At 38.2% G+C, this 16,634-nt stretch overlaps 1 protein-coding gene, 1 long non-coding RNA gene and 1 pseudogene across 2 annotated transcripts; 1 reads left to right on the forward strand and 2 right to left on the reverse strand.

Moving 5' to 3' along the window:
* Window positions 1–307: 307 nt before the first annotated feature.
* LOC149103949 (uncharacterized) lies at window positions 308–5,448 on the reverse strand. The gene is made up of 2 exons (XR_016202202.1): window positions 4,766–5,448; window positions 308–2,253 (listed from the first exon to the last, which is right to left on the reverse strand). It is a non-coding gene; the product is annotated as an uncharacterized LOC149103949 (long non-coding RNA).
* Window positions 5,449–12,818: 7,370 nt separating this feature from the next.
* Window positions 12,819–13,765, reverse strand: LOC149103950 (uncharacterized; annotated as a pseudogene).
* Window positions 13,766–16,087, forward strand: LOC110065369 (carbohydrate sulfotransferase 1-like). The gene has a single exon (XM_020772500.2). It carries the CDS (start codon window positions 13,880–13,882, stop codon window positions 15,197–15,199), a length of 1,320 nt encoding a protein of 439 aa, XP_020628159.1. The 5' UTR covers window positions 13,766–13,879; the 3' UTR covers window positions 15,200–16,087.
* The last annotated feature ends 547 nt before the right edge of the window (window positions 16,088–16,634 follow it).

Here is a 16,634-nt window from a genome sequence, read left to right on the forward strand (position 1 = left end):
GGGAGCCTGTAAATAACCTGTAAATTGAAAAAGAGAACCTGCAAATAACATGTAAATCGAAAAAGGGAGCCTGTAAATAACCTGGAAATTGAAAAAGGGAGCCTGTAAATAACCTGTAAATTGAAAAAGGGAGCCTGCAAATAACCTGTAAATTGAAAAAGGGAGCCTGTAAATAACATGTAAATCAAAAAAGGGAGCCTGGAAATAACCTGGAAATGTAAAAAGGGAGCCTGTAAATAACATGTAAATCGAAAAAGGGAGGCAGAAACCCTGTACGATAACTTGTAAATAATAACTTGAAGAAAAATACATGGAATGTACTGTTTTATTGTAATCAAATCTGTTGACCTTAATTATAATAGTAGAAAACATGCAAATTTATACAGAATCAGAAATTTATTGCAATCAGAACAAACTCAGTAAAATTCAAATAGTTTTTATATGCCATGAATAAGGTTTACAATGTACACATTGCAACAAATAAAACATGTTTTCTTTTCTTTCTATCCATAACAAGACGACTTAAATGTAATTTTGTGCATGGCCAAAATATTTTAAAATACCATGACTGAGCTCCTTTAACCGAATTCAAGCACTGTTCAAGAAGACTACTAAAATTCAAGACCTTTTCAAGATTGTGCAAAACCATGTCATATTCAACTCTATTTAATTCATAAATAGTAAAATGATTAAGAACTATACTGTTGTCAGCTACAACGAGTGAAAATTTTCCAATTTAGGCGTATTACTAAATTAAAATTGTTTGCAAATGGATACCTGTCTTAAATATATACTAAATTCACAAAGTCAAATGTAACATAATGATAATACCTTTGTCATAAAATGAATGAATAAACTGTTTTTTCTTACTAAGTAATTAATGTAGGATTAAATTAGCCTTAATAATTATTATGAAAAATGTGGGAGGCACGATGGCCTCGTAGTTACATGTAGTGAGCTCAACTCCTGATCGAGCGGTCTGGGTTCAAGTCCTAGGCAGGTACATTCTGTTGTGTTGCTGGGCAACACACATTACTCTCAGTGCCTCTCCACCCAGGTGTATAAGTGGGTACCAGCGAATTTAATGGTGGGGTAACCCTGCAATGGACTGGCATCTCATCCAGGGGAAGTAGAAATAGTCCTAGTCGCTTCCTGCTACAGAAAGCGGGATAAGCTCCAGTCTGTTGGGCCATGTGGCTCATATGCAGACTTTACCTTTACCTTATTATGAAAATTACTGCAATGTAAGTGTGAAATATTGATCAACTTTTTTCATAGAGTGAATTGTTCTTTTGAAATAACAGAAAATAGGGAGAAAAAACATTTACCACAAGATAGAGATTGACATTTTAAATTCATCATAAAAACATTCATGCCAAAGGAATACTACATTGCATAACATAAAACAAAGCTTCTGACATCTTTTAGGCTATGTTTACAAAGTCACAGTTTCCTTCTTTTTCCAAAACTGGACAGAATCCAAACAGGACAAACATTTTGGACCCCTGACAAAACATTCACTGTAAACAATATTCAAAATTTTACTTTTTCTTTTTGTGATAAAAAAAAAAACTGTACTGTAAAAAAAAAAAAAAAATTCATAGGGACCTGTTGAAATTGAAAGGCCTATCTAGTACCATAGTTCCGATAACACATCATAAGTTAATAAATTATTGTTCTGGTACTACATGTATGTAAACAAAGCCGTTGCTTTTTATGATGAAATCTTATAGCTGCTGTATTGAACAATAAGTATCAACCTAGCAATCTAAGATATTAAAATTTAATGCTAATTCACTAACACAGGTACAGTGTAGGTGATACTTCAAAGCATTGAAAATAATGTTTAAAGTGGTTGAATTTATGCCAGAAAGTGTTGAAGGTCACCATGTTAGACTGTAATGCACCAGGGGCCCATTTCTCGAAGGTCCCAAAAAGTTTTTGCACCCAGAAAGCCATACCAAAATCTGAAATCTTATGCTTACAGAGCTGTTTTATTCGCTTATTCTCAATATGAACAGAGGTTTCCTTCACACAAGACGTTTCAGGCATATACAGCTCTTGGTTTTTAGACACAGCTCAATTAAAGATGGCTTTATGGGCCCAAAAAGTTCCCAGGGCCTTCAAGAAATGGACCTCAGACCCCTTATAGAGTCATAGGTACTGTAGACTTCTCAGTGGCTGATTTTTTCCTGATTAAGCATCAATGCCAAGGAGTATGCATGTATTGACCACTCTCAATTTTACTTCATCCTACAAGTAACATAAAACATTTCGTTAAATAAGATAAGTTATGTCTGAGTATGAATCAGCAAATTCTGTGTATGATATCAATCAGCGAATTTTACACTGGAGTTATTATTTTGTTTCTTATCATTCCAATTTATACTGTGACATTTGAAATCGGACTGTAGCCGGTCATGTTAACCGGCCAAAGTAATTTTAGCTCAGTCACGTCTCATTTCTGACTGGTCAAGATATTTACGAAAAAATCAAGTACACGTAATGTGAGCTAAATTAAACCCACAAATATAGTTTGTTTGTTCCAGTCACTGCTAGACCATTTAAAGATTGGCTTAATATTTTTCTGAACAGATTTAACCCCAGTCGCTCGAATGGCATTCCTATTGATCTTGAACGCATGACAAACAGCAACCGAATGGTCTTTAGCCGTTCAAACAGATACATGTATGCATTGGTGTATGTTTTCATTAGAGGTCATGATCAAAAAGAGATAAAAACTCTCAGATTTACAGTTGGGGATTTGATTGTTTATTCAAGAATGAACGACGTGACCGTCTCAACATGACATGACTGGTCAACATGACCGGCGAGTGAAGTTTTTGGCCGGTCAAGTCACCATTCTGGCCAGACATTGCCCGTTGACCGGCCATTATTTTGAGCCCTGAATATTCATCAATCAAACAGATCATACATCTACATCTGTAGCTACTGTGTGACAAAAAATTTGCATCTCTGATTGGAAGGCACTGAATGTCAGAGGATGTAGAGAACTAAACTCAAAATCCATGGCAGTAACTATTCAATGTTCACTATCTCCTACATTGTAATAATCATGGACAATAAATCAAACTCCTATCAAACAATGTTTAAATAATAAGTCAAGTTATTTGCAGGCACAATTTGATTGTTTCTTACGTGCACTTATGCTCTATTGGTGGACAAAGGTACAGATGATGTCATAAAAGTTTGTTTTTGTTTCTTTGTTATGTATTACGAAGCAGACAGATTCTATGTTGTTGTGCATCTGTTCAGTAATAGATCACAGAAGACATCAAAATGTGGTAAAAACATCAGTGACACACACCTGAAAAATTCACAGATTCTGTGACACACTCTAGTAATGGCTTATGTGACTATTTTTTGTTTTTACCACATTTTGATGTTATCTGTGATCTACTCAAGGCAGGAAAAAACCCAGGTCTGATTTCCTCAGCCAAGTAAATTTTGCTCTTGGGCAAGCGAAAATAGAAGTTCAGTGGCCCAGTGGGCAAGTGAAATTACAATGTAGTGTCAGTAGTCTTGTGAGTCTGACTAAAAATGCCAGCTTGATAAATGATAATTTCCAGTCATTCCATTTCAAAACTTAACACCTAAAGATTAGTTAATTATTAGGTTGAAAGCAAGAATTAGTTTGGAATCCAAGTGTACTTCATTCGCATTTGTCCTCTGATTTCCTTACTGGCCACCACACTGGCAACTAATATTTAAGTGGGGCAAGTGAAAACTGAAATTGACTGGCCCACTGGGCAAGTGACTTACAATTTTTTTTCCTGCCCTGCTACAGATGAATGAACAGATGCATGACACATGAAACCTGCATGTATTTGGTAAGAGCCCAATTTCGTACAAGTACAATGTACAGCTGTGACAGGGCTCTAAAGTGCTCTCTGGTCATCCCAGGGTAAGGTAATCGATTGAAATTGATCCATAAATTGATATAAATCAATAAATTGAAATTAATGTAAATGTTATCAGTGCTATCAATCAATTGAAAGAAATTCGTACTCACATGCTAGAAAAGTTTCAAGTTATCAGTTTGATTTTACCAAATTTATCTGTCATTAGAGAATCAATTGAAAGTTGGTCTCTCTTTGTTAGTTCACCTAAACTGTAGAAAAATTGTCCCTCAACAGTGTTTGATTGTAACTTTTTTTATGTAGATTTCAAAGGCACTACCCAAAACCCCCAAAACATAGTCCCTGATACATGTATGCCAGCAAAATATTCTGTTTACAAGATACAATGTTATGTTTTTATGCAGTTGTATTCATGATTTCATATTTCACTTTAAATCTTTTGTTCATTTCTTTCTTATTAAATGTTGCTTAAAAGATAAGCTAGTATCAGCAAAATTGATGCTTATTGAAAATTTGATCACAATTGATGACTCATGACGAATCCTTTTATTGATTTCTGATATCATTGACTAATTTCTATTGATTGTTATGAAATAATCGATTGACTATACTGTGTCATCCAAGACAAGTTGATTTTCCTGCCTGGGCAAGATACTCTTCCTTTTTTCAAGTCCTGTGTAGTTTTCACGACAGTTTGAGGTACATGTATACCTCTTCATAAAGTATCATAGTGTTTTTTTTGTGAAAGAAAATACCACAACATTTAACTTACTACAGTATCAGCACCAGTGGGTGCAATGTCCATGTACAGTTGTGTATAACAGCATATTGTAACTTGCATGTAGGTACAACTGTAGACACTTGAGTAACTTCAGAATACTTACTCTAGCATAAGAGAAATTTCTCTGCTGAAGATGGCACATTACATTTTAGCTTACTAGCATTCACATCAGAGGGCAACATAACCTTACAAGAGCATGCATCAGAAAGAATCATGAGGTGCATATAAGCCAATAACAAATGTCGCATGCTCATGCTCAGTTATCGAGAACAGATAATAACAGATAATAAAGCTCTTTATGTACGGCAGGTAAACATCACCAAAGTCGATTCCACAAGCAATGTAACTTCTCCTTGATAATGACACATTCACAACCAAAGGCAAAACGAAATGTATACGTAGTTTGACGTTACTTTACTCTGCTCGTTCAATTTATGCAAAACTTGCTTACCTGTTGTTTTTGTTGCCTGTAATCGCTATCTTCAACTTCTGGGTAACGGTAAACTTTGCCTTGAAACCGTGCACGGTGACGAAGCGAAGGTAGAGTGGATTTTGGCCCGCTAAAACAGAGCTCGAGTTCTATGCAAGTTCCAACGAATTGCCAAACATGGCGGGAGAACCGAGAGAACCTGGTACCTAACATGAAGACCGCTGATTCCTGCTTGTTGGAGATCGGGCAATCACAACGCTGGTATGCTCTTATAAAGGGACTGGGATAACAGTGATGGCAATGAAAGTACAAAACGGTAGAAATCACCAAAACAAAACAAAACAAAACAAAACAAAACAAAACAAAACAAAACAAAACAAAACAAAACAAAACAAAAAACAAAGAAACAGTGAACATGCAAGGGCAGACTTAGTTGTATTAATCTTACTTGTAGAATGTGCATGTTTCGGAATATTTAACGCTCTAAATCGATGATATTTCGTTCATTCTCAGCGGTTCAGGGGCACAACTGTGACCTCGAACTTTCGCGATATGAGAAGTTTAATGTTTGTTGTTTTCGGATTGTTAAAAATGTCATTTTGGGTACCGAAAAAAAGTCAGCTATCATTTTCGGAAAGGCGATAAGACCTAACGTTTTCGGGAAATGGACAAAAAAGCCCTAATAAGTTCGAGAATACTCAAGCTCCTCTAGAATAACCGAACAGATAAATTTTTTTGGCGCAACCTAAAATTAACCTACAGAGCTTTGAAAGTACACCAGATAGCCTAAAACAGCGTTGAAAAGCATTCGAGAGGAAACGGTCGTTGGGTGTTCCTTATGGTTCCCTGCCTAACCTAACTCCGCGTCAGTTCAAACTCGGTCACCAGGGCTCTTTCCGTCTTGAACTCACACAACACGTGACGCTTTCATGGTCCTTCATGAATAAATACGTACGTGTCCGAGAATTAATTTTTCTCTTTTCTAGAGACGTAAGCTTGGGACGCCTGCATGTGCAGTAACAATTCTAGTTTTATTTTGTCGTTGTGGATGCGCGGAAAGTTCACAAGAAGACAGCTTCGTTAGTGCGGTGTCGCACCCGTGCAACTTCTAGGTTTTCCATTTACATGGTTTTTACGTGTTTCTTACAGGCTCCCTTTCTTTCATTTACATTGTTTTTACATGTTTCTTACAGGCCCCCTTTTTTCATTTACATGCTTTTTACATGTTTCTTACAGGCCCCCTTTTTTTCATTTACATGGTTTTTACATGTTTCTTACAGGCCCCCTTTTTTCATTTACATGGTTTTTACATGTTTCTTACAGCCCCCCTTTTTTCATTTACATGGTTTTTACATGTTTCTTACAGGCCCCCTTTTTTCATTTACATGGTTTTTACATGTTTCTTACAGGCCCCCTTTTTTCATTTACATGGTTTTTACAGGGTTACAAACATAACATTTCCAGACTTTTTACAGCATTCGCTTGAATTATTTACACGTTCCTCACATGGTTTAGCAAAGCAATTTACATGTTTTTTACAAAGCCAGACACTGTAAAAGTGCGTAAAATATTTTACAAGTTTTTACATGTTCTTCAAATGATCATTGTCGACAAAGACAATGTAAATCACTATTTACAGAACATTTACATGCTGTACTAAAAGCTGTAAATTTCCTGTAATTTTATTTTACAAAACCCTAACATGTAAATTGTAATTTACAAAGAATGTAAATCAAGATTTACATACTGTAAATTACAATTGACATGTCCATGTAAATTTTCAACTTTTCCAGTGTACAGGGTAGCCTTTTTCAGGCTCTCGAGTAGTCGTGGGCGAACGAAGATGCCTTATTCCCACTCGTTGACCCCTCGCTCGTCCGCTTCCTGGAACAGGCTACGTACAGGGAGGACAGGGGGCCTGTACATCAATTTGGAGGACTCATTTCCCGTAGCACCGTTTTAGTCCAGAGGACAAAACCCAAGAAACCATCACTATAATCCGTGCGAACATTTAGAAAGTACTTACAATTTGAGTATAAAGTTTATATAGCAGACGAGATCTCGAGTGGTCTAAAATAAGTGCGTCTGAGGTGTCGGAGTTTGTGACGTTTAAGTCCACTTAGCTGGAGTGCTGGGAGTTGATAAAGTTTCATACAATTGAAGAAGCTTGAGGTTGTTAGAGTAATTTCACATGCAATTGAGGAAATTTTGGGACACCCCGGCTTCAAGCGAAAATAAAACTGAAACAGACAAGTATTTTCCTTCCAGTTCGAACTTCTGCAGTCATCTATTCGACTCGCTTAAGACTTAGTCATTCTTTTAGAATTCATTTGTCAGGGACTAGCCACCTACCTTTTAAAGCAGCAAATAAAAATAGTATCGGACCTAAAACGAAGGCGTATCTCGTTTTTTCCTAGGCACTGTTGAAGACTAGTTTTCACACATGTTACAGTTTTACTGATTCGCTATAAGCAATACCAGTTGTATACAAACCTGAATCTTTACACGATTGCTTTAAGTATTAGTTGCCCTTGTAATAAACCAGGTTTTGTTCTATAGTTTTGTTTAGTGTTTTATCATCTTATGGCCCATGTGCGACTGGTGAGATATTAAATATATCTATCCTGGTTCAAAATATTATACCTGGACTACAACTTTGGCCAAAGCAAATTAAGCAATCCTGTTTAAAATAGTTGCACTTCCCACATCCCTCCTGTAAGCCAACAGTTTTGTCCCACTCCCCTAGCACTGTTCAGTCATTGACTAGATACAAAACGGAGCCATCCACTACCTCTCGCCAAAATGACTTGAAAGACATTTGCTAACGGACACGGAGCGCACGATTTCTCCGGTGAAGGAATTTAAAATTGAAACGGGCTTATACTCTGCAAAGTGTAATCTTTGACTGGAGTACTACCTCTTCTCTTTTTTCCGAAAGAAGAAAGTCCCAAACTATTTTCACTTGCAAACACCTCAAGTGCACTTATTTTGGACCACTCGAGACCTCTTCTGGTATAAAGACTTAATGATATCTAAAGTCCACACGGACAGTAATAATGCCTTTTCGGGTTTTGGTCTCTGGGCCAAAACGATGCTGGAGCAATGAGTCCTCGAATTTGATTTGCGGGGCCCCTGTCCTGGCTGTGCCTGGAAACTGAAGGCGACGCACGCCGTGAAAACAAACTTGGAAGGCGACACACGCCATGAAAACTAACTTGAAGGCGACACACGCCATGAAATTTAGAAGGCGAAACACGCCATGGAAACTAACTTGAAGGCGACACACGCCATGAAGACTAAACTAGAAGGCGACACACGCCATGGAAACGTGGGGGCGACACGCGACATACAAATCAGGAGGCACACATGCCATGAATGCTAAGACGCTACGGTTGGGTTTAGTGCGAGCTGGCCGAGTGTGGTCTAGGGCGAGCAGGGCCAGCCGAAAGCGGTCTGGTGACGAGGGGGAGCGCATTATTTCGCGCTAAAAGACTTGTTTCGCTCGCTGGGAGCCTGTTTGCAGGCTAATTAAAGACTAGCTGTTTAGTGGAAGGAACGGGATTTTTGCCGGTAGCAGGAACTTCAGCTGCGGCCTCCGTGGCCGAACAAGGGGCTTCCAAAACGTCAGGAGGAATAGCAGCAAGAACGTCGGCTATAAGGAAAGTTGCTCAGCGACGGAAACGTGCGAATAACGCAAAAAGGGAGCTCTGTACAGACCCCTCGGGGCGTGAACGCATAACAGAACGATCTCAAGTGCGGAGGGCGTATAAATACCCTGCTCAATACCCATGGGTATTACGAGGGTCTCTAGCTCTGGAGAAAAAGTATGCTAATTTATGCAGCACGCGTGGCCATTCCGGCCCAATCATATAATAATAATAATAATAATAATAATAATAATAATAATAATAATAATAATAATAATAACTACAAAAGATAACCTTGCTAGGTACAGCACACATTTTGAGGAGGGTGCTATCAAGCTAAAAACTGGCTATTCCCTAGTGCCCCAGGACCATGGTTTGGTCTCGGTCCTAAGGACTCTAAGCAAACATTACGTGAGGACGATAATAATAATAATAATATAATGATAATAATGTTTATTAGTGGCTTATAAAAAATTACAACTGTAAAAATTCTTAGGACAATATATATGTCAGGGAAATACTAACTTACAAACAAATTACAAATAATGATAATAATAATAATAGGTAAAGTCTGCATGCGAGCCAGTGGCCCATCAGGCCGGAGCTTATCCCGGTTTCTGTAGCATGAAGCGACTAGGAGTATTTCAACTCCCCCCTGGATGGGATGCTAGTCCATCGCAAGGTTACCCCCAGCATTAAGTTCGCCGGTACCCATTTATACACCTGGGTGGAGAGAGGCACTGTGAGAGTAAAGTGTCTTGCCCAAGAACACAACACAATGTCCCCCGGCCAGGGCTCAAACCCGGACCGCTCGATCCGCAGACGAACGCGCTAACCATGAGGCCACCGCGCCTCCCACAATAATAATAATAATAAGAATAATAAGAATAAGAATAATTAAATTTATATAGCGCTAATTATATAAAATATTCATAAACGCTTTACATTTTAAAACATAAAAATATAAAATATACATTTTTATAAAAATTTTCACTGAAAATAGCAAAAAGTATGACGTCAAACAGGAAGCAGTTCACTGTTACCCGCGAAATGTTGACCGCAGTTGCACGTCATTTGTCAATAAAGTAATTATTTGTTTTGCTATAGGTGATTATTTGTTTTGCCATATAATAACAAATCACTTAATGACTGGTCCCTTGAGATTCTCGGTAACAAAATTCACTGTTCCCCTCGCGACCAGTCATTAAGGGCTGAATTTGAATTATGATTATTACCTACCACCAGAACTAGTGGAGTCTGGGGACAAGGCATTAGCTGAGTGTGCTAAGTAGGAATCAAGTCCTTCGTTTGCATTCTTAGCGACTTGGTGTGGTACACATTCTACATAGCCAGAAATTCCGAACCGCTGGGGAGCTGGAATTCCAGACCTCAAAACCAAACAAGCAAAAAACAGAAAATTAAAAGAACTAAAGACTCGAGCACAGAAGGCACTTAATTTAGTTGAAATATTTGGCCTGGATTTACACCTTTTGAAACTTAAAGACCCTAACAGCACTGATAGCTTTCCTATAGACTTCTCAACTACAGATCATCCTAATCCGCAGCAAAAACATGGTATTGTGGCATCCCCAAAATCAAAATATGAAAAACTTCATCCCGATGACAAAAACACAGTGGAGAGCATACTCTTTTTAATGGATAAATTTGGAGTTGGGGATGAATTTATTCATGAGCTGTCAATGGCTGTTGAAGATTTTCATTTGATAGTCAAGTCAAGTCCAGTCCAGTCATCTTTATTTAGGCAGGGTAGCCCCATCAGCTATAGGCTGGTATCAAAAGGGGCCCTGCGTAAAATTAAGACTACATGATAAAAAATTCAGAATTTAAAATTACCTCAAACAGTAATGTTAGACTTTTTCCCTTTACAGTTTCTGCTGCTGGTTATGGGGCTAAGTGCGGCCAACTCAATTTACGCATACTTATGGTGTAAGATACACAAGAAGGATAAGTAATTAATTAATAATTATTAAAAATTTGTCTTAATATAAATGGTTGATTTCAAATAAAATTGAAGTACCTTGAGAATCTCAGTCATAATTTTTATTAAATTAATTTGGATCACTACTTTTATTTTCATTTCCAACTAGACTGGTGACATGTCTAAGGATTCTGGATATTATGATGCCATACCACTTAAGTACACAATCCAGTAATTGTTCGAGTTGTCAACAAAGAAGAGTGGTGAAAATTACTGTTGTTGCCATGAGTCACTCCATGTCATCCCACTGGATCACATCATTCTGGATGAATTGCATTTGATGTTAAGAATCACAGATATTCTACTAGAAAACTTAATTGAAGATGCAATGCAAAGGTATGACAAGGAGAGCTCTTCCTCTACCACAAAAAGGTCAGTGGAAAAGTCAGAACATCTCCAAAACCTTATGGGGGCAATCAACAACTGTGGTGTCACTTTCTCAATATGGGAGAAGAGAAACGCAGACGGTAAGGGTAGTGGGACCTGGGATTGGACTAGCCTCATGGGAGATGACAGGAAAAAGCTCTTAAGAGAGCTTCCCAAGAGGAAAGCCAGTTACAACTGTTTACAAAAGAACACATGCCACATGGTCATTCAATTATGGAAGGTAGGTGCAGTTTAAATTCTACACAATTTATCTGTTCATAAAGTAATCAATTGAGATAACATCACAGTCCAAGTAATCAATTCATCCCTATCAATTATTACATCCCAATTTAATGACAAGTTGGGCACTTAGCTGTTTCTACTTATCTGAATATTTTCTTGTCTTGATGTTCTGTCTTTAGGACTTTGCAGATCTGTACTTCAAATAAATTTCCTCATGGGAGCCATTCTCTACAGAACTATTTCGAGCACAGGTACAAAACAATCCACTATGACTTGAAACTTTGTGTATTTCTAATTTATGATATGTACATGTGTTTTGAAATCCACAGATAAAAGAGTGGATCACAAGTTTTACCAAACTTGGAGATAAAAGAACAAGCTACAGAAAAGAGCAAGTCACCTGTTACATGCATGCAGCAGCATATCATGTACCCCAAATGGTAGAAAAAAATGACAATATAAAACAGTTCAGTGGTCAAGGTAAAAAATGTTGAAAAACTGTTTACTACTCTAAGCAGTTGTTTGACTAGCCTTGAAATTTATGTATGATTACATATTTATTTAAGTGACATCATGTTACCATTTGCTGCAACCTATTGGTTTAGGGGTTGAAAAAAACAACAATGATGCGCGACGGATAATACAGAGGAAGAGCAACCATAATGATGATCCAGCTGAGGTGCTACACACTGAGTATAGATTGGAAGCCCTGAAGCACAGAGAGCAACAGCATCGCAAATACACAAAAAGGGCCCAGGAATACTGGGATGAACTTATCAAAACAAAAAGGGGAAAAAAGAGGGGAATCAGCGACATAAAGAATATGACTCCATTAGCAGTCTCCCCAACTGAAGAAAATGTATCTAAAAAAAGGTAAAAAATCTAAAGAAAAACAACGAAAACCTCAACAAAAGAGAAAGAAATAAAATACTTTAATTTTAAAAATGTAATTTTTTTACATTTGCATTCAATGTTGAAATGTACCCTTACTGAGGTAGGTGAAAGGTATGCATACAAAGATAAATGTTCACGTACAAAGCAATGTGCCTTTGACAGATTTGAATGTACACTTACAAAGATTTATGTACACAGCCAACAAAGTTAAAATTTACAGAGTTTAATGAACACTAATAAAGATGTATGCACAATAACAATGTTACAATTTACAGAGTTGAATGTACACTTACAAAGATGTATGTACACTTAAAAAGTTTATGTGCCTTTTTAACACAGAGTTGAATGAACACTTGTAACAAAGTTGAACATACTAATAAAGATGAATGCACATTTGAAGGTGAATGCACTTACTGACCACTTAAACTTGGCATATCCATCTCAAACTTTGTGTAACAAATTTTCCACTGACTCAGACTTAAATAGTCCTGCATGCAAAAGTCATATAATTTTTTATTTGATATGAAAAGAGCATATCAGGAGAATATATTTTTTTAAAATTTGAAATCACGTGTATGATTACAGACCAAATTGCACTACGCTCAGTTCAATTACCATTATTAATTTTGCTAAAGTAGCCCTTCATGATTCAATCATTTAGAGCTACTTTAGTAAAATTAAAAGAAATATTCTCCTGATATGCTCTTGGTAACAAAGCAGGAATCCCACCCATACCCATTTCATACTTCTTTGGGGACCAAGAAATGAACATTTTAACCCTCATAGGGTAAAAAACCTTTATTCCTTGACCATGAGAGTCCACCCAGGAATCCCACCCAAGAGGAAAATAAACAGCATTGAAATCATCTTTCTCAAAAAATGTCCATCCCTCCCTCGTCACTCCCTTACCAGTAAACAAGAAGCGAAAAACATCCTCCCGAAAAAACAACCTTACAGGCAAACGTGACTGCGACTTCAAGTGCCGTTCGACGGCCACCCTAAAACAACAAACATTTTCGTGAATTGCCACGTCCGGGCTTGGGCTGTTGAATAGCTCCACACATGAGGTAAGATACCCTCCTCTGGCTCCCACGAGACTTCCTAGGGCGAGTAGCCCTTCCATTGCACCAAATATCCTACCTAATTAAATGAAAGGCAAGAAAGGCTCGTGCTGATTTCGGGTGAACACTGAATTCAGTTAGTATCAACCAAGCGAGCACGTGCGAAAACAGGCACTACAACCAAACACTTACCGTTCCATTTCTTTCCCCTCTTTCGACGAGCCTTTCAACTTCCCAACTTCTGTAATTGATTATTTTTGGCTGGCCAAAGTCGGCGTCCGCGGATGAAATCGAATTTAACATCGAGAAGTAGCCTCTCGACGGTCTGTCGCGCGACTCCATTTTGGTTTGATTACAGCTTCCTCTTTCACAGACGGGCCAATCACACGCTAGCTTTATTGACAGGCTGACATGTGTACTGGCGCATAACAGAAATAAGCACCACCCACCTTGGTTCGGAATTTCTCGCTATGAGTCAGTCAACCGTTTTTTTTAAGGCTTGCGTTGTGTTTCATTACTTTGTTGGATAAAAAAAACAATTCATTGAAGCAGTTTTGGAAAGGAGAACTTTAAAACCATGGTTCTCCGTCTGAGGTTCCGGCGGGGTTGTTTACGCTGTTTAGGACCCATAATGGTGGCCATATTTCTGCTATCAAGTTGTGTGTTCTTTCTTGGTGTACCGTCAAGCTCTTTAGCAGATAAACTCCAACAGTTTCAACCTGTTGGCAAACCTGGTGCTCAAGAACTTGACAATATTCGAAAGCAGGGCTTGATTTCCGCAGTGGCTAGCCAAATTCACGCACTCGAAAAGATTCAAAATGGTCAAAAGCAGTTGGTGGAAAACGAACGAAAAAAGCGACAAAACTTAATTGTTGTCGCTCATGGTCGATCTGGTTCGAGCTTCACGGGAAATATTTTCAATTACCATCCGTCCGTATTTTACTTGTTTGAGCCTTATCAAACTGTGGAACGCCTCCATGGAAGAGTAGCGCCTTTTAACAGAGATTACCAAGAGAAAAGCTTTGAGTGGATGCAAGGTGTTTTCCGGTGTAAGTTTGTGTCGCCTAAACATGCTAAGGATATCGAGCATTACTATCGAACAGTAACAAGAAACTATCCAAGAGACGAGCAAGCTAGCATAGCTTTGTCCTCGCCGCCTTTTTGCCGTTACAATGTTACAGATCCAAGATGGAATATTAAGGATTGCCGAGGAGCGTTCGATCAGAAGACTTTGGAAGAAATCTGTGAAAAGAAATATAGCATGACTGTTGTGAAAGCTCTCATGGTGCGAATGCCAAACAACAGTGTGGGGCAGTTGATTAATGTGTGCGATTCTTCGGATGATATTGATTGCAAACTGCTATTTGTGGTCCGAGATCCACGAGGGATTGTTCCTTCGTCCAAAGTGGCGAATTTTTACCGGGAGACGGACAAAAATGGCCTGACGGGGACGAAGAAGTTCGCATATGAGAACTGCAGACAAACTGAATTTAACCTAAACACCACCAAACAATTACCTCCGAAGTGGAGAAACCGAGTCAAGTTATTACGTTTCGAAGATTTATCGGCAAATCCTTCTAAAATACTTCCAGGTTTATTGCAGTTTGCTGGTTTACCGATGGACGAAGCTGTTAGTAACTGGCTTTATTTAGCGTCGCACAAGCCGGAGACGGAGAGAGAGCAGAAGGCAGCAAAATGGAGGCAAGATTCTGCTGAAAGAGCAAACAGATGGAGATTAAAAGCTTCACCAGATGAAATCAGCATTGTTGAACGTTATTGTGGACGCTTGATGAAAGTTTTGGGATACAAGCCGCTTGGTAATTCGTTTGAGCTGCAGAAAAATCTAAGTGTGGCTCTTTATAATGATAATTTCGAAGCAGTGAGATGGTTTGAGTAAGTTTTTAGTAGTTGGGGGTTAATTTTTGGACCTGAAATGGTATTCCAGGATGCCACATTCAGCAAGGAGAATACGGTCGAAGTTTTGTTAGAAACGGAACTTTCAGTGAGTCCATCGAGAGTTTAAGAACGTTTTTCCACGGTAAATGGGAAACAGCAAGATTATTTCTGATTTTTTTTTCTTTTTCTCTAATCCTTAAATCAACCCGACACAACAGTAGCAAAAAAAAGTATTCACAGCCAATATTTAACAATGCGGACCCAAAACAGATTCTGACGCGTTGTTCAAGCTACGAAGGGCGACTACGATGTAAAGCACTATGTAGTGAGGTTATCCAAAGTGTTTGACTCAGTTCCTCGCGTGACTCACGTAAGAAGTGAGTTCGCTTATTTACTTTGAGCGCTAGAGCCGTGTGGGAAGTGCCTGCGTTGGTCAACTCGTATCGCGCTTTTTTATGAACGGTCGATTTTTCTGAGAAATCTTCGCTTTTTGCATCAAGAATAGCGTTATTGCTGCAGTTCTGACGAGTGATGTTATTCATGTGTTTTGTATCACCAAACTGGCGTCGCAGCTAGAGACAAAGTAGGCACCTTAAGCAACAGACGTTTTCCTTGACGACGGCGACGTGACGACCGATAAGAAACTGGGGCTAGAACGGCTTCAGGTTGCGGTCGCGACAGCAAGTTACATCCTTAAAGAAGGATTTCTCGGGCTAACATCACATCTTTTTGTTCTGTCCACTCCATCTACGAGTTGAAGATAAACTATAGTTGGAAAAATAACTCGATGGAATAAAACCTTATACTATTCATGCTTTACTAAGAGATGTAAAATCATTGCGAAAAATAACGAAACAATTTAAGTTTATAAACTTTGCCTGGTTTGAAATGTCAAATGTAAAGAGCAAAAATTATTTTACACGTAAAACGTGTATTGCTAAAGCAATTAATTGCGATTTTTAATCAAAGTTTGTATCACCGCTCATTGAGAAAAAACAGGCGTATTTTTAGACTGCCAAGATAACACACACACCTTGTTGTGCTAAACATAGCTTTTATTGCTAAACATGGATTTTGAACAAAATCTCAGCTCACTGCGTTTTTCACTCGACGCATTGATCGGCCGCTCAAATACAGGAGTTTTGCCAGCTCTTTTGATAAAGAATCGTAAACAGCATTCTGCGAAGGATGCAATAATCTTGTATGTACAAGAAATAAAATCCAGGCGAGACAATTTGGTAGCGCGAAGTTTGTCAGCTCTTGTAAACATTAAAAAATACATGTATACTGTTCGAATACAAAACTCATCGAGTCGATTTAAAAAGCCTCTATGTTAAACGAAATACCAAGACGAGGGAATTGCCAGAATGAAATCAATGTTATTTCAAGCTATAGCAATCTACCGATTATACGTTGAGAAAATCTGAAAAAAAACT

This window comes from Orbicella faveolata, unplaced genomic scaffold (assembly GCF_042242905.1).
Source record: "Orbicella faveolata isolate gen_17 unplaced genomic scaffold, um_ofav_v1 contig_35, whole genome shotgun sequence".
Classification (NCBI taxonomy): Eukaryota; Metazoa; Cnidaria; class Anthozoa; order Scleractinia; family Merulinidae; genus Orbicella; species Orbicella faveolata.